This window comes from Thunnus maccoyii, chromosome 1 (assembly GCF_910596095.1).
Source record: "Thunnus maccoyii chromosome 1, fThuMac1.1, whole genome shotgun sequence".
NCBI classification, from domain to species: Eukaryota; Metazoa; Chordata; class Actinopteri; order Scombriformes; family Scombridae; genus Thunnus; species Thunnus maccoyii.
In genome coordinates, this window is record NC_056533.1 from 6,401,679 (window position 1) to 6,423,883 (window position 22,205).

General features: G+C 40.6%; 1 protein-coding gene across 1 annotated transcript in view; it reads right to left on the bottom strand.

Annotated features, from left to right (window-relative positions):
* Window positions 1-2,784: 2,784 nt before the first annotated feature.
* LOC121896373 (neural-cadherin-like) overlaps window positions 2,785-22,205 on the bottom strand; it is a 261,050-nt gene continuing 241,629 nt past the window's right edge. Inside the window, exons 36-37 of the mRNA XM_042410220.1 lie at window positions 5,355-5,509; window positions 2,785-4,195 (exon numbers count right to left, since the gene is read on the bottom strand). Coding sequence (XP_042266154.1) covers window positions 3,584-4,195; window positions 5,355-5,509 — 767 coding nt within the window. The 3' untranslated portion in view covers window positions 2,785-3,583. The remainder of the gene's footprint in view (window positions 4,196-5,354; window positions 5,510-22,205) is intronic.

Genomic DNA, 22,205 nt, shown 5'->3' on the forward strand with positions numbered 1-22,205 from the left:
GTGCTGAAGATCATCTTTTTAATCTGATATCTGTGGGGGGTGTGGTCGTGTCAGGTCACATGACCTCCTCAAATATGCGGACATGTGTTCCCAATTTATTAGAAATGTGTAGCAGGCTGTGTGAATCCATCAGGACTACTACATCTTACTTGTATTTACTATTGACCAGATAAACAAAAACTGACAATGGAATAAATGAAAAATGAGCTGGCCACATAAGGTCCACAAAGGAGGTTTCTGGTACAGTTTGATTGGCTAACAGGATGAAGGCCACTCCTGAATACAGGGAAGATGCACCTTAAAAGCTACATGATCACGAATGAACAGCTTGTAACCCTGAACCTCATCATTTTCTGCATGAGCACGGTTACATGTACAGCTGATGTGACCAACAAGGAACACTGGCGAGAGCAGAAACATTCACTTCTGTTTTCATTTGAAAGAAGAAAGTTGTATTATGTATTAGTGCCTTTGGTTATCTATTTTGCTCTGCTATTTCTTTTTTTCTAAGGATCCACTGACCTCATGTTGAATGGCTGAGTTTGAACCTTTTTCATATCAGAAATCATATAAACCCATAAATATTTACTCCGCAGTTAAACTTATTCTCATGCCAAGCACATGGGGATGTGTGACATATCTGTTTTCCATTGCAAGTGTTAGGTATTAGCATTTTGACACATCCATGTACAGTGGCAGTGTGATCAATAAAAGTTTTTTTTTCCAACAATGTTGTTCCCTTGTTTGTCATTATGTAAAGCCATAACCTTCTGTTCCATTTCTTTTAATTCTTCAGTTTCAATGCAGTCATGATTCAGCACAGTCACTGGTGCAAATAAATGAATTTATTGAGAAAAAAAAAAGATCAAAGCAAATACAAAACACTTACATAACTGTCAAAAGCTCATCACCATCATGATGATTAAAAAAGATATGTTCAGTTTGATTTTTTTTTTTTTTCTCAGAAGCTGCACATTTTTGACCTATGGTGCTTTTCTTGACAAAAACAATAATAGTAATTAATCTATTTCTGTATTTACAAATGAGGTAAAAACATTAACTTTGTTCACAACATGTCTGCACCCAGAACACAACATTTAAGAAGCCGTTGTATGGTACAAATGAATGGTGGTGGGAAGTGAGTCGCTGCTCCTGATGGATGCAGAGAGAGAGAGTTGAAGCATGAAGCGTCTTCATCCTCCACCGCTCTATGTGGCTCAGACTCGGCCCCGCTCTACAGAGGAATAAGAAACAAGCATCCCTCTCTAGGAAATCCCTGTTTTCTCTGTATATATATATAAAAAAAAGCCTGTGTGTCTTACTTTCAGGTATCATCACATAGCGTACCGCATCCTTACCTGACCAAATCTCTCATTTTTAAAAGCTGCATTGTTGCCTCAGCTTTTCAGAAAATGGCACATCTCTGGAAAGCTGAAATCTGGGAATTGACTCCTCTGCCGACTTTGTTTTTAAAAGTGCCCGCAATCCTTTGGTTTTTTTTTTTTTTTTTTTTTCCCCAGCACGACAGCAAGCCATCAGCTCCTATTAGGATTAGTGGCCTGACGTGTTTTCACACACTCCTACCCTTTAACTGCTCTGTGCCGACAGGCTCGGCTCTGCCAGCGAGTGTGATGAGAGGAATACAGCGTCTGAAATGCCAGTAGAAGCCAGGCTGGCTTGTTTTGGAGGATTGCAAGGTGAGAAGAGGAGAAGGTGACTTTTGTATTTGTGCCATTTGCTGTGCAACAAACTGTTTCTGCAGAAAACCATTGCTCCCAGCATCCCTCCACTCTCTACAGCTCCCTGCGGAGCTACTGAGCTCCATGGTGCACTGGTGGCACATTTCACGATGGAGCCAGGCACTTGTTAAGATGGTTCTTCTCCCTTCCTCATGTGCTCTCTGATTCAACCCTCTACCCTGTAATCATCTTCTTGACTCGGTGCTCCTCTTTGCCCTTGGCTGTTTTATTAGTGTTCTTTGCCTTTTTCGTCTTATTAGATAAATTGTTCTCATTGGTTCCACAACAGCAAGAAGACCTTTATCTTTTTTTTTTTTCTTTTTTTGAGAGGTAAAAGAACCATCAACCTGATGTGACAAGAAAGCCAAACTAGAGGAAGGAGGACTGTGCTGACAATTCACAGCTTGGATAATAACTGCAGTTATTATTTTCCTGCAATTTTCTGTCAGTCCATTTTCCTACAATCACAATTATGACTGTTTCAGCCAGGAGTATGCAATAATTTAGCAAGGGACAATAGATAAATATATGTGGGAGCTGCCTGTGGCACATGTATCACAGCTCAGAACTATACTACTCATTATAAATCTCCTTCATTCCACCCTCCCCCTCCCGTTTGTATTTATTGAGTAGTCACCTTGGAAAGCTGTTTGACATAGTTTGTATTCTACTGAGCAAACGTCTGTTAAAGTAGTCTCTTCTCGCCGCCACATTTGGTATGCCTAAGGAAGAGCGCACGTGGAACAGAGCAACAGAGCAAGTATTTCCTCTCTCCCGCAGTCCACACGTCCGCTACCCGTTTCTTTGTTACAAAGCCATTTGAATTTTTGTGCACCCTCCCTCTGGTGGGGAGGACCGAGCGGCGAGGAGCACGAATGAGAACAGGAAATCAAATGGAGACGAGGGCGCAGTAGTAAGTAGCTTGATGTCGTACAACCCACAGAGCGTTGAAAGTTGAAACATCCAACCAATACAGAATTACTCAACCCAGTGAAGGACACATTACCAGAACAAAAGAAAAAAAAAATCTCACCCTGCAACCCAGTGATGGTCAAAGCACTTTTTTTCTCATACAAACATTGACAGAAGCTGTGTACAGCCAGGCAGCGAGACCACAATGTGTCCACTATATACTGAAATTCCACTCTGCACTTTATGGGCTACTCAGTATGATCCCACTCATCTTCACAGTCTTTTCATGAATATATGTTAGTCCTGTGAATATTTACACACTCATTCACCAGCGAAGGGGGTAAAAATACATTTTATGTGGCTTAGATTTGCTCAGGTATAAAAAACTAAACAAAACCTGGCCAAAACATTTTCATTTCACATTTTAGGGCCTTCAGCTGACACTTATCCAGAGCAGCTCACAATGACTGTTAGAAAACAGAACTAATTCAAGGTTTCAGCGGCTGTGACTGGAACAGATTTTTCAGACAGCGAAGCTAAGCTCCATCATGATGAGTAGCCCGAGTAGAGAGTGACGTTCCGAAGCCTTTAACCTGACTGGCAGGTTTGATAACGTCTGCTCTTGCAAAATTGTCATCCAAGGTAGAGGGAGCGCAGAGCGACAGGCTCTTTTCACAGGGACACTTTCATCTGTCTGTGAGGCCACCATGTTGATTGACGAGGTTCATCATCCAGTAAATACAACACCTTCCGTGTCAATTGTCAGCGAGTGAGGGGTGTGGTGAGAACGCGCACAGGGCGAATATCTCTATCAGTTGCTGTCTCGCTGGTTTCCCGCCTCGGTCGCTGCTAAGCGTCTGTCAATTGATTGTTTCGGGGCGGCCCTATAGCAGGGTCCTATCAGAGGGGGTTTGGTCTGTGTGCGTTCTAGTTCAGAGGTCGCTGGCCTCGGCTCGCTCGTACAGCGCCCGCAGCTTCTCAAAGCGAGGCCCCCACTCCCCGAGTGTCTCCTCCCTCCTGCTCTCCCCTCCCCCATCCCCACTGCTCCCTGCATCTAGCCCCGCCGAGCTGAAGGAACTGAGGGAGCCGGCAGGCGAGCCGCCTCCCTCAGTGGAGAAGACCTGCAGGGAATCGAAAGGCCCCGTGTCTGGGTGCTGGTCGGCGTCGCGGATGATCTCGCACAGGTAGCGGGCGAGATCCTGGCTGGAGAAGGACAGGGAGCGGCGCGCCAGCTGTGAGGGCCGGGCCTGGCCCTGGGCGGGGAGTCTGGTGGGGGGGACGTCCCTGCGGAGGCTGGTGGTGGTGGTGGCGGTGGAGGAGGTGGAGGCCGCTGACGGGGGCAGGGTGGTGGAGCTGGCCGTCCGGCTGAGGGAGTCCAGCGGCTGGGTGGAGGGCGGGACAGGGGGCGCCTGGTGGAGGAGGTGATGGTGGTGGTGGTGGTGGGGAGGCGGAGGGTGGTGCAGGGCTCTGGAGCGGCAGTACTGGACCGACTGGGCCGGGCTCGGCTGGAGAGACTTCTGCAGCTCTGCCATGTCGTAGGCATTCTGGACACACACACACAGAATAACACACAGGAAAAGTTACACAGTTAGCATAGAAACTATAAGCGAGGACCAAGGAGAGAAAACAGATGAGCGAGCCAGAGTGAAAGACTGAATATTTCAGGGAGAGAGATGAGGCAGAAAAAAAATGAAATGTGACCAAGAGCGAGCAGAAAAATGAAAAGAGAGCAGAAAAACAATCAGGTCTCCCCATTACGTTTACTGTGAATGTTCCACCTATTTAAGTTTCCAATCTATCTCCATTTACTGTCTCAGGGTAGTCATCATAATTTTGAGTATCTGTGTGTGTATGTGTGTGTGTGACCAAGAAAATAAAAAAACTATAAGCGGAGGTGAACCAGAGAGGAAATGAAGGGGTGTCTCTCTTTCTATCCATCTCTCATATGCAGCAGTGCATTGAGGTTTCTTTCACATATACTGTAACAACTGATCATTTCAGTACTGATTCCACCAAAACTGTAACCACGGCAGCAGAGATGAAAAGAAAGAGGGATGTAAGAGGAGGAGGAGGAGGAGGAGGAGGAAGAAATGACACACACGGAGGAGGTGTGGGTTGCTCTGTAAAACTGATTATGTGATGAATAGAAAGTGCTGTTTTTATTCCTCCAGAGAGCTTTCAAACAAGACTCTTGAGAATTAACAGCAGCATCTACTCTGCTATAGGGGTGTGTGTGTGTGTGTGTGTGTGTGTGTGTGGCTGCAGGTGATCTACAGTACAGAGGATAAGACCTCAAGTGTTTTTGGGTACTGACAAGTTGTAACAACAATCTGTGTATGTAAGTCTTTGTCTTCCGTGTGTGTGTGTGTGTGTGTGTGTGTGTGTGCGTGTGTTAGCAACATAGAGGCCACATGTGTTTGTTTCGATCAAAGCCGTGATATTATGCAATCTCTTAAGTACTGTTGAGTGCTTGTGGGTTACAGTGGCTGTTGGAGAGAGGAGATAAGGATTTTGCGTGGGCCTAATTAAAACGCTAGTGCACGCATGCACACACACACACACACACACACACACACATAGCAGAGGATTTTATCCCAAATTGAATTGACGGATGCGCTATAAAGCTTCAACCTTGCATTCACTGTTAAATATTTCCAAAATAAAAGTGCTAACAGTCGGAAACATTATGTATTACGCATGTACCTGGTCCTCCTCCCCGCCTCCCTCCTCGTCGTAGTTGAGGACGTTCTCTCGGATGTCCTCCCAGCCGTCATGGTGGGCCGACACGTGGTAAACACCCTCCTTCAGTCCTTTGTAGCTTCTCCAGCGAGTGTAGAGGAAAATGCCCAGTAGCAGAACTGGAAAAAAAGACAGACAGCGGTGGAGGTTCATCAGCACAGGCACTAGCATTACAAATTAAATGATTAAGATCCTTCATCCAATTAAGGCAGGGCCCCAGAGAGAGGTGGTGTTTGATGGAGTTGGCCTTGAGCATCATTTGCCAAAAATGTGCGCTGAAATGTGATAAGTTGTAATAAGTGTAGAGTTCAGCTGATACTTATGTATTAGGATCCAAGCTAATGACTGTTATTTTTATTACGCATAATTGATCATATATGTTTCAGGGAGTCTGATGGACTTAAAAACTTTCTGAGCAGCATCACCCTTCTCTTATCCTGTGTACTGTTGAAGAGAAATATCTAGCAACATCGGCAGAGTGTTCGTACATCCTTGGGAGATGAATTTCACCTGAGCAGGTGTTTCGGCAGCTGAAAAACAAAGTAACTGCACATGACTCATCACTCATTACATACAATCTGCTCATTTTCTTAAATGTAATAATAATTAATAAAAATGTGTCTGAAGATCAGAGGAGACTACTTAATTCTTCCTTCTACTTGAAAGTTAGGTAATGTGTTCTAGTTTATTTTAGGTATTTTATTTTTTGTCATGCATGTCAAGTCATGCTTTCCAAAATGTTTTACCCACAATCTCTTATTAAATAAAAAATCTCATATTACCTTTATATATAGCAGAACATAAAGTAAATATAATAGGTCATATGTCAGGAAAACATGAAACATACATACACAATTACAACAAAATGTACATTCACTCTTACCATTTAATAAAGGAATACATTGTCCCAAAAAGTATACTTATACAGTATTTAAAAACTGTCACATCAAGTTTAATTTTAATAAATGTTAGTTCCATGTGATGTATGTCTACAGGTGAAGTAACAGAAATATTTTGTTTTTGAACTGAAGTAGTATTTTGCTAATATGTATGATAAAATGATTATAGATCAATAACATGACCAACTTTAGAGAACTGTTTTTCTTCATACTGCACATATAAAATATAAAACCATTGTTCTGGACCACAATTCTCTTAAACATTATATAGCTTATTCCAGTCACTGTAACTCTTCGATGACTCCTGGAATGACAGTAAAATATTTTTATTCATCTTCATTGGATTAGATTAAAATCTTGTATTAGAATTGCATCAGGTTAAAGGTTTCTCTCGGTAATATTGATCAGTTATTAAAGTTATGGATTTAAATTACATCATATCAGCTCAACATGACTGGCTAGTATCAAGATTTTCAGTAAAAGACTAATATGCAACCTGTTGGTTGGTCCACATGTGGCTACTTATGATGACTCACATCCACATACCTTCAAGTCTGTCAACATCCCTGCAGCTAATGATAATTATAACTGTGGGGTTGCATAACAGGCCTTGTAGGCACAGAACAGACTAGATCAGTATGTGCAGACTGACTGCAAATTACATTAGATTCAAAGACTATTAACGATGGCCTGGTTGACAGAAGCATGGGCAATTAGAGGCCTGGAATTTGTTACACTGTCATTACTATGTGGATTATTTGCATTTAACATGGATACTCTATAGATTGCAGGAGGAGTAAACACTAATATAAAACATGTATTTGAGACAAAAGAAGTGGACTGCTGCTTTCTGCTGCGGTGACTGCTTTCAGTGGCACTCCAGAAAAAAAAATGTTGAGGTGATTTAACTGAAGTAAAATGCAGATTTGAAGGAGCACACACACACACACACACACACTCACATACACGGTTCGACCAGTCTGCATGTATTTCCTGCTCTAGCATTGCTGCAACCTTTTCGGATGTCTAACAAATTTTTTCTGTGCCTTGTTTCAACCCCATCACCTCCTGCCTTTGTTAACACTTCACAATTCACTAGCTTTTCCATAATATTAACCTGCTCTACACCCACACAAACTCTCGCTGTTTCGCTTTGCCATTATTTCCCCCCCTTTAAATCAGCTGTGCTTTTCTCTCAAATCAAACAACTGAATCAAAAGGACTGTTTCTGCAGTAGTGCAAAAAGTGCAACTTGTAGAATCTGGAGTGCAATGTTGAGATAATATTTAATAATTTACAACCACATGTCATCAATTGAGCCTAACAGAATTATTTTCTGAGTCATATGCTATCTTCAAGTCTATTTTCGCAATGATTCAACACATGAGAGCTGAGTATAATCACATTTGAGAACAGCAGTGTTACGACCTGGCTCGGGTCAGTAACATGAATGAAGAGAAACTGAACTAGAAAAAACAAGTCAGTTTATTAAATATACAAACAAAGAAAACAAAGAACAAATATTGTGGTGTGGAGGAGACTGCTGCTGCAGAGTTTGCTGATTGAGAGAGAGGGTGAGGAGGTGGAGGAAGGGCCTTTTTGTAGGTTGCTGATCTGCCACTGATTGAACAGGACCAATGATTTGTCTCAGCTCACTGAAACAAAGGGCAGGTACACAGAACACACACACGACACAGGACGCAACAAGCAGCAATCACACACCGCAAAACATTTGAACTGAAGGCACTATAAATACCCCAGCTGTTCAAATCCTATTAATCCGAGGTAAGACATCACTAGGGGTGTAATGTACACAAAATTCACAGTTCAGTATGTACCTCAGTTTTGGGGTCAGAAAAAAGGTAGAAAATAATATTTTGGTCCTTTATTTTGAAAAAAATGGCTCATTGGTCAAAAATGAAACAGTTTAGTTGCTGTAGTGAAAATGGGAAACAACCTCTCTGTTTCCTGCAAAGAGTCAGGACACCTGCTGACAGCTGTTTTATGCTGATTTATGGTCTAACTGTATATAAAGTAGTTCACTCAGATTATGGGTCTCTTTGTCATTCTGACGGCGGCAACACTACAAGGTAATCAGGGTAACCAGGCTACCTTGGCTAAGCCGGCTAGCATACCAAAACCAAACGTTCTGGGTGGAACTAGCGCTCTAGGATTATTGTTCCGCACGTCAGAGTAAGTGGATTATTAAACTATTTTGACAGTAATTGTTTGGGTCATAGAGCGTATTCTTCATACGACTGCATGCACCGACCTGTAATGTCCGTACCGTGATGGTTCAGGACAAATACATGTACCATTACGCCCCTAGACGTCACCATGAAAAATCTGTGATCTTAAACAAGCCAAACATATTTTTTAAACACGTACTGCTCCTGTCTCTCCCCCTCCATCAGCTCCTGCTTTTTCTGTTTTAATTCACACATCTTTCTCCTACATCACAACTAAAACCCATCAGCCAATCCATCATGTAAGCACACCAACAGACGGCACTCAAACTCCCCGTGAATCCCTGTGAACACCCCATTAAACAGCCTAACCTCTGACAACTCTGTAAGAATAAATTCACTCAGCCAGAAACCAGCTTCACAGTACAGGAGGAAAAAAAATCAATATTCATTTACTGTCAACTTGTCCCCCTCACCACAACTCCAGTGTCTGGCAGATTTATAAGATGATTCACTATTTCATTTTTAGAGTGGCGTTATGGCTTTTAATGGCACTGAACAAGAAGGGAAGAAAAGATAAAGAAACTGAAAGACAAGCTTTAGTTTTGCAGGAAGACACATGTAGCTGACTTCTGCAAGGCTGGCCTTGATGTTATAGAGGCAGTGAATTGGCCAAAAACAAGGTCACAATCATTCCCCTGCCCCGACTGCAATTTAGCCTGGGGTGCCCTGAGCTTTCCAAAGAATAAACACACAACAGTGTCTAGAAGCAGCTGGACCAGCAGCCCGGAGGTTTCCAAAGCCAATCGCAATATGAGGTTTCAGGCTTTAAGGCTGGGTCATGTTAAAGACTACAAATAGAAGTATCAAGCAACTCTGCTAACTCATCTCCCCATAAACAGTAAAATCAACAATAACAAAGGAAAAAATACTCACTTGTGTTTTAAAAGGCACAAGTCACAACTTACAGATTTATTAGTACACCATTAAAGGACCAGTGCATAGGATTTAGTGGCATCTACCAGTGAGGTTGCAGATTACAACCAACTAAATTCTCCTCCCCCTCTCCTTCCAAGTGTGTAGGAGAACCTACGGTGGTTGCGAGAAACCTGCAAGGCCTTCTCTAGAGCCAGTGTTTGGTTTGGCCTACTGTAGAAACATGGCAGTGCAACATGGCCGGCTCTGTGGATGAGAACCAATTATTTAAGCTCCTAGCACACCTACTGAGCACACCTTTCAACAACATGGACAGTGCCTCAGCAGACGAAAAATGATGTTTTGCCTCCTAAAATCCACCAAGGTATTTGTCAATGTGCACAAACGCAGGCTGCCAGCTAAAAGGCCGACTGTGACACAGGTTCTGTCAGAAAGAGCCGCAAGTGTCATAGGCTAGCAACTGCCTTGACAACAACACATTGATTGATTGACACAGATAGAGGCAAGTGTTGAATTCAGACGCGAGGTGCATTGTATATGTTTTTATATTGAGTAGTCGGTAGTAATGAGTAGGACAGAACATGATAAATGTCTTTGAAAGTGCTGAAAACAAATTTAATATAATAATTATTATTCTAATTGTGGTAAAACCCGGAACAATTTGGTAGTGAATGTTGAAAACCAGACATTTTAGTGTTTTACATATATTTGTTGGGACTCTGGACACCCAGCTTGAAACTGGGACAATCCTGGACAAAGTGGGACATCTGGTCACCGTAAACTAATATGAAGCTTCAGCCATCCAAATGTGTAAAATCAATGAGATCTTTCAATGTTAGTCTTTTTAGTGTCTCTTTCCTGCAGCTCAACCACTGACTCCACTGAAACTAGTTAGCTAACAAACATGTAAAAATGTTTCAAAATAGTTTAAAAAAAAATTAGCTTCAGAAATGTCTAATGAGAAAACTAGAACTTTCCTGGGAATGAACACAATGCCTTTTGCTCAATTTAAAGGATTAGCTAAAGTGAGCTAGCTATCTTCCTTTGTAAATACAATAAGTTGTGACGGTTTCCCAGTACGCTAGTTAAAGGATAATTATGGTTTATTGCAACCTGGGTCTGATTTTTACACTTTTGGCTATCATTCTCATCTGTAACATTTTACTCACAAGTTAAATGCTCAGATCTGGTAATGTGATGATATAGCTAAAAAGTCTAACAGCACAAGAAACACAGGCAGTCAGATAACCATACAGATTTTAAACAAAACTACAAAACTAACAAACAAAATTTGGAAGAGGGCTTGAAGGAAAATGGTGCAATTATTTTTAGCCCCACTGGACTTAAGATGTGTATCCCTTTGATCCATAGCTAACAGAAATATTGGTCAAAAATATAAGTATACAATATACAGTAATACCCAGTTATAATAAACCATTATTATACTAGTTTGCTACTGGCATACCCGGAAACGGCTCATCATTTGAAGTTGATTAGCTAGCTCTCTACATAACATCTAGCTGCTACAATAACTAATGGCCAAAATACATGAAAATACATGAAATACATGAAAATTTGACACTGTGTCACTACAGGTTCCTAGTAATTCCTAGTTTTTTTTAGAGGGTAGCCTAACAAAACGTTTCTTGTTTTTTTTTCTATTTCCTTATGAATTGGCACACAACAGGAAGACCAAACCTAATGGTGAAAAAATGGATTGAAATCAAATTCTTGTACAATACCATAGGCTACATGGTTGTACTTCACATGGACTTTCTTTTTCTCACTTGGGCAAGAAAATAAATAGCAAAAAGGCCAGGATGTGATGTGAATAGAGGCACACAAAAAAGTCTGATATGGTGCTGCTATGAGGACAACTGTGCTGCATGGATCAATATCTTCTGTAGATTAAGTCTTGGGGCCTATATATATGGAAAAACACAGCCTATAGATAGACTGTAGCAAAGAAACTACAAATATGAGATGTGTTACTGCTTGGTGGTGGAGTTTATGTCTTTATGTGTTTACACTTGCTTTCTGCTGCTCCCATCTGCTGAGCAGTGTGTGTGTGTGTTTGTGTGTGTGTGTGTGTATGAAGAAGTGGCTAGTGTGAGCTCCATGGGGAAGTGAGCAAGGAAGCTGGAGGTCAGGGTGTACAAGATGAATCTGCTCTGTTCAAAGGCCCTCTCTAGAGGGCAAACAGAGAAATAGAGAATTTGATCGTTATTTCTGACAGTGAGTGTGTGTGTGTGTGTGAAAGAGTGAGGCTGAAAAGAGAGATTATGTGTTTATTTGTTTACACTGCCTCCAAGGTCCCGAGGTCTCTTTGACCATCACTCCTTTATGTTTGGTTTAACTTTCTCTCAGCTTAACTCGTACTCTTGCCTTATATTTACCCTACCTCCGTCCAACTTATTTGACTATTTTCTTCCTCCACTCACTCCCCCCCTTTAAAGTTAGTTTCTATCGATTCCGTTGGCCTTTAACAGCAACCACTACGTTAGGTGAAACCCCTAAGCTACTCCTGGATCTCCATCAAATGCCCCGGGCTATGTGCAGGGTTAGGATATTACCACACTAACACACACACACACACCACACACACAAATGTCATCGTTACAGTCAAAAAAGCACTGGCACTGTTTGAGACAAACTGATTTCGAGGGAGTACGTCCCTATTCCCAATGACTTTTGCGAGCATTGCTAACCACTAAAGAGAAAATGTCTCAAAAATGAAAAGACAAATGTCAATTGAATGCCCTTTGAGGAGGACTCGTTAAGTGGTAAACAGGGGCCTCTCAAAACTCCCATACTGCTCCTTTATTTAAGAGCGGATGGGCACTGAGGCGGCACACTACTATCTGATGAACAGGGAAATCCATTGTACCTTGAGCAGTTCAAATGACGCTGAATGAGTTTGTGTGTGTGTAATGGGATTTCCAGTCAGACAATCAATATTTGAGCTGCCCTGCAATGAGATCAGTGTCTATGAGTACATCAACACAGGTCAATAATATGCTACAGATTTTAGTCTCATCAAACTATAATTCTGTTTACTGCAGTTATCTTTCTCTATGTGCTCAATCTATCACTACTTCTCACTGCTGCTTATTTCTTTCATTTGACTGATACCTCTACTAATAGGTTGGACTGAAACAAATGTGTCTCTAAATCTTTATAGGTGCAATGAGGTTTTCACTGTCTCACAGCTTCAAATGACGACTGATAACTTGCAGGTGTTGAATTGCTTTCCAGCTCACACCATGTTTAGGAACACAAACAGAACTTTTCCACAACTGAATATTTTCATGTCAAAAAACTGCAAGTAAATGTCTAGTCTAATATCAAATATCCAAAGTCTTTCTTTAGTTTTTGACCTCTAGTAGTGCTATGGAGCAGTTTTTCTATAAGTGGGTCCATGTTTTGTTTGTCTCATGCATGCACAGTTGATGTGTTACAGTCCTGCCAACAGTTTCACAGTATTCCACTGACCTGCAGGTGCTGGTTGACACAAGAAACATAGCAGTGTGCCAGCAAGGGCAAGGGAGGAGAAGACTGCCATTTAGAAACATGAGGTGTAAACGCTGGAGGTTTCAAAATGTTCAAAAATATCGGCTTTTCAAATGTTTTATGAGGAAGGAAATGCATCCAACATGTTTGTTAGACCTCAATGATACACTAATGTAATGCATTATGGTGAAAATACAGTACCAGTCAAAAGTTTGGACACACTTTTTCATTCAAGTGAATAGGAAAGTGTGTCCAAACATTTAATCCAACACTGATATCTGTCCATTATATCAGTTTTGTCCATGTCTGTCCTAAGGTGACTGTGCTCTGTGTCTGTCTGTCTTTTTCTCTCTCCATTGGACTTGTTATCAATCTAATTTGTGCTCTTTCTTTAACACACTGCTCATCCTCCTCCTGTCAAAGAACTTCAATAGAGTAAGACTTCAGCTCAGCCACAAAGATAACGCTATGAACAGACCCTCACTTGTGTGTGTGTGTGTGTATATGTGCGCCAGACAGCATGTGTCTTGGATCAGTGAACTTTGTCATTGTCAAGTCCAGGTATAAATTCACCTAAGAAATAACGAATTTCAGATAATCCAGGAGTTACAGAGATGCATTTGACCACATTGACAATTAAATGTAAATGCAATATCCAATGCGTCTACAGCAACTACAAAGATGGACTGTTAAAGGATGGTAAGTTTTAAAGAATCGAACCCTAAGTAGTGCAAGAGGATAATGTGCTGTGCAATGAGAAGTTAAATCTGTTTTTCAAGCTGCTCTAATCAATGATTGTGATGTGCTAGTGATTGATCGCTCTTTTGGACACAATTTGCACAATTTGGAGCGCTGCGGAGAGCCACGGATAGGGAGGACGTTCCCTTTGTTATTTATGGCTGCTTTGTGCTGCACCGTTTCTGTGAGACAAAGAGACTGTCCCTGAGCAAAATGTGCAGCTTTGTAATATGACAGAGACTTCCAATCCACCACATAGCCTAGCAACTTCAGAAAAGATAGCAATGAGACTGAGGCCAGAAGAGTGAGAAATGTACTTATTAAATTCCTTTATCCTTCATGAACCACAAATAAACATACACTATTTTTAACTTAGTTTGCTTGACTTTTTGTCTGTCCCTGCTTTGATAGAGGTGGTCACAGTAACAATGCACACTGCATACAGGTGTAATTGTATTGTTTAAATGCGAATGCAAGAATACAATTCTGAGAAGTGACATTTCTTAAATTGTGATTTATTGTTTGTGAATCATTGTTAATGTTGTGGAATGTCAAATATACACTTTATGAGTGTTCCAATATAAACATTCTTTGTGTAAAAAGTTCAGTAAAGCTTAATTAAGTGTCATTCCTAGTAAAATGTCATTTCTGATGCAGTCAGTAGCTTATGTTTGGCAAAGTTATAAAAATATAAGCAGTTAAATTAATAAAAAGTCAAAGAAAAAGTAACATTTGTATAAATTCATCACCACCGCTTTTTCTTAGCAAAGACCTTTATCAGACAATATTGTCTTGCTACATTTTGTTGTAAAGGCAAACTATTCTCAGTTGAAACCACCATTGTCCCTTTGATCAGAGAACAGGCTCTGAGTAAAAGAATAGTGTCCAGTGTGACTGTCTTGCACAAGGGTTTTCCATGCATGCCAGTACAAGGAGAGTTAGAGTTAGAGATTTACCCTTTTTGGCGTTTTAATGTGGATGGATATCTTTACTGAAATGAGCTTAAAACCCTGGTGTGGGCAAGTGTCGTTTTTGCATGAAAATGGTGTTAAGGCTACCAAATACCAACCAACACATCAGGTTTGTCTTCAAATGATTAACCACCAAAGACATGGAGGAGATGGACATATTTAAGAAGGTAATATTCCCTGTCATACTAGAATTGTGCTCCAGCAATTGTGCAACATTCAGGTGAAATGACATTAACTGGCCAACACCAACTCTTGATATCAATCCAAGTGAACATTGGGATGAACTGCAACAGGCCATCTGTGGAAAGGATCATCTGCCCATTAACCTTGGGCAGTTGAAGACTGAGCAGAGGTTTTATTCAGCACAAAGCAAATTGATGAAAAAACACAAACTTGTGAAGGTAATAATGAATGGGAGAAAAATTGAGATACATGACAAGTGTTTAGTAAAACTAACAGGGTCAATGACAGGCAGGTACTAATGATGTTATGGTGAAGGTAACTTGAAAGAAACACTGATACCAATGAAGAGGAATATGTAAACCTGAGGGGAAAGAATAATCTGTGCTATACAAGCCACTCTAGAGCTCTAGAACTCTAGAGCTATCATAGAGACAACCCAGTCTGTATTTGCTAAACCAAGAAGCCCCATCCAAAAACTGAAATCCAAAAATCCATGGCCTGAAATCATCCAAAATATCATGAGCTTTTGCATCTTGTACAACACATTCTCTATGGTGCTTTAAATCATTGCTCAGGTATGTGGTGGGAAAGATAAAAAGACAGAAAAAAAATTGTCTCTCTTTTGTCTGGTCATGGAAGATAGGGTATGGATGATAGTAAACATTCTCAAATGGAAGATGGACACACACTGAACTGAAATAAAACATAACTTGAAATTCTCAGTATGGATGGAGAAGGAGATCTCAATTTTGCTGAACCAGTATGAGATAGTGGTGCAATATCAATAAGAAGCAGTGGTACATATCAATGTACACAAACGGGACAGAAGCAGCACAGCAAAATTTTAGGAAATTTAGACTCTAAATGTATTATAAATCACCTTGTGCATATTTTGCCTCTGTGGATGCTTCTCCATCAAGAAAAATCAGTAGGGTAATTTCCTCAGTGATGGAGTCAGTTCATTGTTGGTCCCTAGAGTATTTGTGCAATCATCCAACCCTACAGGTGACAGGAGCCAATGTTCCCATTCCAAATTTATAAGCAAAATCCCTGCATGAAAGGTGCAAGAAATGTGTTTCCTCACTGAAGGATTGCATGCATCGGCTAGGCTGTATTTTCATGTGGATGGGTGGCCACATTTACCTTCAATTCTGGTAAACCAAAAATGTAAATTGAATTATTGTGAGTGATGTCTTATTATTTTAGGTTACTGCTCATTTACCCATTGTCAAAACCTTGTTGTATACTAATACTGTTTGAATTGTTTCAGTTGAATTTCTACAATCAAATGGTTAAACCATATCACTGACTTAGTTGACCAGTGTCATGCATAACTTCCACTGAAAAAGTAATGAAGTCTCAAAATAGTCTCCATCCATTGTAAGGGTCCAGAGCCTGTCCCTTCATTCATTGGGTGAAATGTAGGGAAAAAATGGATGCAACAGAATTGGGCATAGTTCCAAGATGACACCCCAATTATTCAAATGAATGTTGCTCATAGGGTACATAGCTGAAAAATGTCCTCAAGTTTCTGTGCTGTTGGGCCCATGTGCATCACAGTCTTTCTCCAAAGCAACCCAACACAGGCTTATCAGAGGCCTAAAGCAGACATTCACGTCTTCAGGCATTTTAGGTTATCCATTTCGCCTGCATGTCCTCCAAATTAAATGACAAAATGAAATGTCTTGTGTGAAAGCCAGTGTTTAGTTTGTCTGCTCTGGGTTACTGTAGAAACATGGTGGTGAAACATGGTGGGCTCCATGGAAGGGGACCACTCCCTATGTAGATATAAAGGGCTCAATCTAAGGTAACGGAAACACCACAATTCTTATTTTCATGGAATTATACAATAATGAAAACATACTTATGAATATTATATTCTATTTCTGCCAGGTCTATTCCGCTAGATGCCACTAAATTCTACACACTGGACCTTTAAGGCACCTTTGCTGTCATAGTTAAAATAACAACTACTTGGTTAAGGTTAGGGAATGATTGTGGCCATCAAGAATCCAACATCAACTGTCAGTAGAAAATGGGAAGCTAACAGTGGTCTCCAGAGTCAAAGTCCGACATTTTTTTGACCAATCTAACCATCCGGACATCCTCTTTCTGCTGTCTATAAAACTGTCACACTATTTCCTTCTCTGCTCCCAGAGGACAAGTGTCATAATTCCAATGTCCTCTGGAGGGCTTTGTCACTTGAATGTAAACGTGTCATTATTTAGCATTTGCTGAAATAACTGACGCTGTCATTCTTCTTGGGAGGACAGAATGTGCATATCAGTGGACTGCTTTACGTCAAGGGACCTGTATCCAGCATAGATTTTGATTGAGCAGGCATATGGTTTGAAATTGACATATTTGAAAAATGTAGTGTTATTGCCTTTTAATGAAACACATCACCTACAGTATACTGTGTGCTAGACAAAGTAGATCAAACATGTGTATCCATGTACAGCAAAGCTATGTGTAGATTAAGTGCCTGTCTGCTTCAAAATCTGTTTACATAAACACAGTTGAAAGGTATCTGCATTTATGTTTGAGTGAGGAGGCGAGAAGGCAGAGGGTCAGAACATGCATTTTCCTGAACGCCTTACATAATATAATAACTGTGAATGTATACATGAACTACTTCACCTTCCTTCAGCAGAAAAAGACCACTTTCCTATCAGACTAATTATCTTTGACTTACATTGCATGGGTGGATCATAATGTACTTTCGTCTTCCTCAGCAGTACATCCAGCTCCACACGACTAAAGTACCAGTAGGTATTAATGAACATTCAGTTGTAGAGATTTGGGTATTCTGCAGAATATGAAGAAGGATCTGGTGGAGGACTCAATAATGGGCTGTCTATGCTGTGTTTAGTTAAGATTAAAATTGGTTGGGCCCCTGAGCTTGCTGCTGCGCTGTCAGACTGCTGCCGTTTGGAGCACTTACACAGCAAAGATTGACTTTGCTCTTATCATTTAAGTGAAATTGACTGTGTTTTGCTTTTGGGCATTGTAACCTGATTGTCTGATTTTTTTGTGTGTGCTTGTCTTGATGCTGCTGCTTTAGCCAGGTTTCTCATGAAAAAAGGTTGTGAGTGAAATTGGGGCCAACTTTGTTAAACATAAATCTATCTGCTTCTACTTGACCAGACAAACTACCATTATGTTAATTAAACATGCACACACTCAGCCTGTAGAAACAAATTGTATAATGTCTTCTATGGCTCTGGAGGGGCTTCCCATTGTCTGAAAAAATAAATCCTGATGATGTAATCAGGGTTATCTCTGCTTAGGTTACAAACTGGAGATGTGGTCCATTCTATTTAAGCTATGCTAGCAGTGGATGACAGTGTTGGTTCACTGGTCTAGACTGCATGAATGTCTGTTGAATGGATTGTCATACTATTTTGAACAGACATTCATGGTCCCCAGAGGATAAAACCTACTGTCTTTGCTGATTCCCTGACTTTTCCTCTAGTGCCACCATGAGGTTGAAATTTGTGGTTTTGAGTGTCTGAAAAACTATTAAGCCTCTTTCACACATAGTCCTTAGTTAATTACTGGGTTAACCTTTCAGGCACGCTAATGATTTTCACTTTTCACACATGCAGCTACGTTCAGGAATATTTCTGCCTTGCGCCTTTTCACACATGCCATGGCAATGCTGGAATAGATGGGGCAAGGGACAGTCCAGCAGATGGCGGTAATGCAACACTTATGGATGCCAACCACAATAAAACTCAACAGAAGAGAGCGAAACTAACAAAACTCAGATCAAACTTTCAAACTAGGCAGTTCTGATCAAGTATGAATCAAGATTATGTGACTGCACTGCCTATTTCTCACCTAAAATGTTTCCAGAAACATATTTTAGTGTACTGTTAGCCGTAATATGAGAAAGTTTGTGATGTGGCTGCCATGTTGAAAACAGACAAGCAAAAACCAAGCACCACCCAACTTGCAGTATGTCACCCACACGTCAAGTCTTGTGACTGGTTTGCTCACTCCATCTGAAAGCGTCTTTCATCAGACGGACGTAAACCACAGATAGCTAGTAGGGGTGTGAATCCTTGGAAATCTCACAGTTTGATTTGATTTTGATTCTTGGTGTCTGATACAATTCAGAATCGATTCTCAATTCAAAACCGATTCTTGATTGAATGAATAGAAAAGGGGGCACTATTTTCAATCTCTTGCTCTCTTGCACCATTCACTGGTGTCCTTATTCCACTGAAATACAATATGAAACATAACTGGCAATTAAGACAAATGGTTTGCAGCATTTTTATTTTAAAAAGTTAACAGCATTAATTAATGAACTAATTAATTTGAAAGCATCTTATAGCCTCCTGCCTGTATGAGAAAACCAAAATGAGGGGGAGGTGACGTGCTCCACTGTGTTGTTATAAACGCCATATGTCCAGCAGTGGAGAGCAGCCTCTCTGCTGTGAAAGCCATAGTTGTCCAACACGCTGAGCAGGCGCACGGTTTCTGAATTATTTTCTTCACCTCAGAGTTGGTTTAAGCTGTTTAATGCTGCAGTGTTTGTTGGTCAGCTGGTCTTGTTTGTTACTGCTGGAGTTCACTGCTCTGCTCTGCTAACATTAGTCTCTGAGTGACTGAATAGAAAGTTCACAATATACTTCACGTTCGTCTCGCAAAGGTAATTATTTGGTCATTAAATCAAAAAATGCTTGCAACCGCTGCCTTTTTTTGAAGATGAACTACAAGATAACTGTAGTATGTGTGTGCTCTAGACTGTCTGGGTGCTGCACTCAATCAATCAATCAATTAATATTTATTTATATAGCGCCAAATCACAACAAAAGTCAGTCTCAGGGCACTTTTCACATAGAGCAGGTCTAGACTAGACTTTACAGAGACCCAACAATTCCCCCATGAGCAAGCACTTGACGACAGCGGTAAGGAAAAACTCCCCTTTAATGGGTAGAGACCTCAAGCAGAACCCGGCTCTTGGTGGGCGGCCATCTGAACTGCCCTCTCAGTTGAGTTCCCCCTTTTTTGTTCTGTCAACATCACATTATTAATTAACATTTAGAAAATTGATTTTTTTGTGAATCGATTCAGAATGATAGGAGATAAGAGTGGAGATTCTTAAATGAATCAATATTTTCATCCACCCCTAGTAGCCAGTGTAGGGAAGCCAGGATCGGTTAAATGTGATCATATTTATTTGCAATGGTTAAAATCCTAGCAGCTCAGTTTTGCATGAGCTGTTAACAGGAGGGACTTTTTTTTATCAACATGAGAGAGCAGGGAGTTACAGTATTCCAATCGACTGGTAATGGAGGTGTAAATAACAGTTTCCAGATTTTTGGCAGACAGAAACTGTCAAAAATTACACCAAGATTCCTGCAATGCTGAATGGGACAGAGAACCAAGACTGTTGAAGATTTGCATATTTGCACAATTTTGACCTGTATCAGTAACAGTACTATGATCAAAATTTCTGTTTTGTGCAGGACATTTTGTGACATCCACTTATGCATGTCTTGAGGACAGTTTTGAAGGTTGTCAATACTCAGATTTTTGTTTGCATGATCACAGCTTAGCTATATCTGGATATTGTCTGCGTAAAAATGGAACCTGATGTGATATGTGTAAGGTGTCCCAAAGGAAGCACGTAGATTGAAAAGAGGGCTGGACTGAGTACCGAGCCTTGAGGCACCCCACGGTGCATACCTGTTGCAGCTGACCTCAGCAATAATAACATAGAAACACCTGTCTTTAAGGTAGGGCTTGAACCATTGCACTGCTGTGCCACTGATACCCACCCAGGTTTCAAGCTGGTCCAAAAGGATATCATGGTCAATGGTATCGAAGGCTGCATTTAGATTCAGGAGAAGGAGAATGGATTGATGATGAACATTAACTAATAGTAATAAGTCATTCATGACCTTAACAAGTCCTAACTGCTATCCCGTTTGTTCTATCTTCCACCAAACTCTTACCAATACACAAAGATAACCTTGGAAACATCTTCACCTTGAAGGGCTTAGCTGTTTAGTGTGATAGAATCGATGCAGCAATCACTGCACTGACTGCTGAGCTCATCTGCCAGAGGAGATTGAAAGGATATATTCAGTATGTGACTCATTGACAAACATCTGTGTCCCTAATCTGATATCCTTCTTTAATCTCAGTGCTCTAAATCTGTATGACTGCTTAAAGCCACACAGAGCTACCATACTGGTGACTCTGCATGTTATACAGTAGATCATAATAAATTAACCACATGTACTGCTGACCATTTTACAAATTATGCCAAAGGTTTTCATTTGTATTTCTTTGTTTCCAGGCAAACTTTACTTTCACTTCACTTTACTTCTAGTCCTCTTCGCTCATGAAAAGGTAGGGTTTACTCTAGTTCTTTCTCAACTGAACCGAGAGCATGTCTGCTGCATGACTGAGGATTATCTGCAGTGTGTTTGGGCTGCCATTTCTATGATGATTCATTTGTGAGTGACCGAATCTTTTTTAACAACAACGCTTGCACAAAAATTAAACAACCTAGTCTTCAGAGATGACCACTGAACAAAAACCTTTTAATGCAAGAACTGACAATTCACGTAATGATTCTCTTTGACATGCGACAAAGGTCTGCTCCCAGAATCAAGCTGCGGGTGTGTGGTTAATGTCTGCAGTTCGATTCTTAACCAGTGGGCTACTGGTGAGAGCCAGAACTTTATATTTCATGGGAAAAGAATAAAATAGAAGGGGTTTGCATTGCAAAAAAAAAAAAAAAAAAAAAACTTTCAATGTTATAAAGTAGATGCATTAATTTCTAGTGTTTTCTGCAAAGAAAATAACCATTAACAGATTAAGAGAGAATGTACAAATATGTCAGTGTCAAACTAATAAATTGGGTTAAAAATACAGAAAAACAATGTTGCAAGAAAGACAAAACAATAGAAACACAAAAGGAGGGCAAGGAGGTGGATGTGAAGAGAGGATGATATTTATATACTGCTACAAATATACTGGAGTCAAAATAAGCAAACAGAATAAATGAATTCACATCGTTGAGTACCCAATCAATATTCGAGCTACATGTTAATTCAGAGGGCCAGGTTATTAATCATTAATATTGCCAAGAGATACCCGATTGGACTTTGACTTGGTGTGTAGTCATGTTGACATTTCTCAACTAGAAACTTTGCTGTGAACTCACAACCCCAGTGGAGCACCCTGGGGACTGTTACAAGGTCTGCTCTGCCAGTCTCCCAGTCCAATCCAAAAGTAACAGAGCATCTCCAAGACTTTCCTAGAAGGTACATCCTCTAGGAACTATGAATGTCTGTCCTATATTTCATGGCAATCCAGATGTTATTTTCACTAGAAAAGAGAAAACTTTGTACTGGTTATGGCACAGGA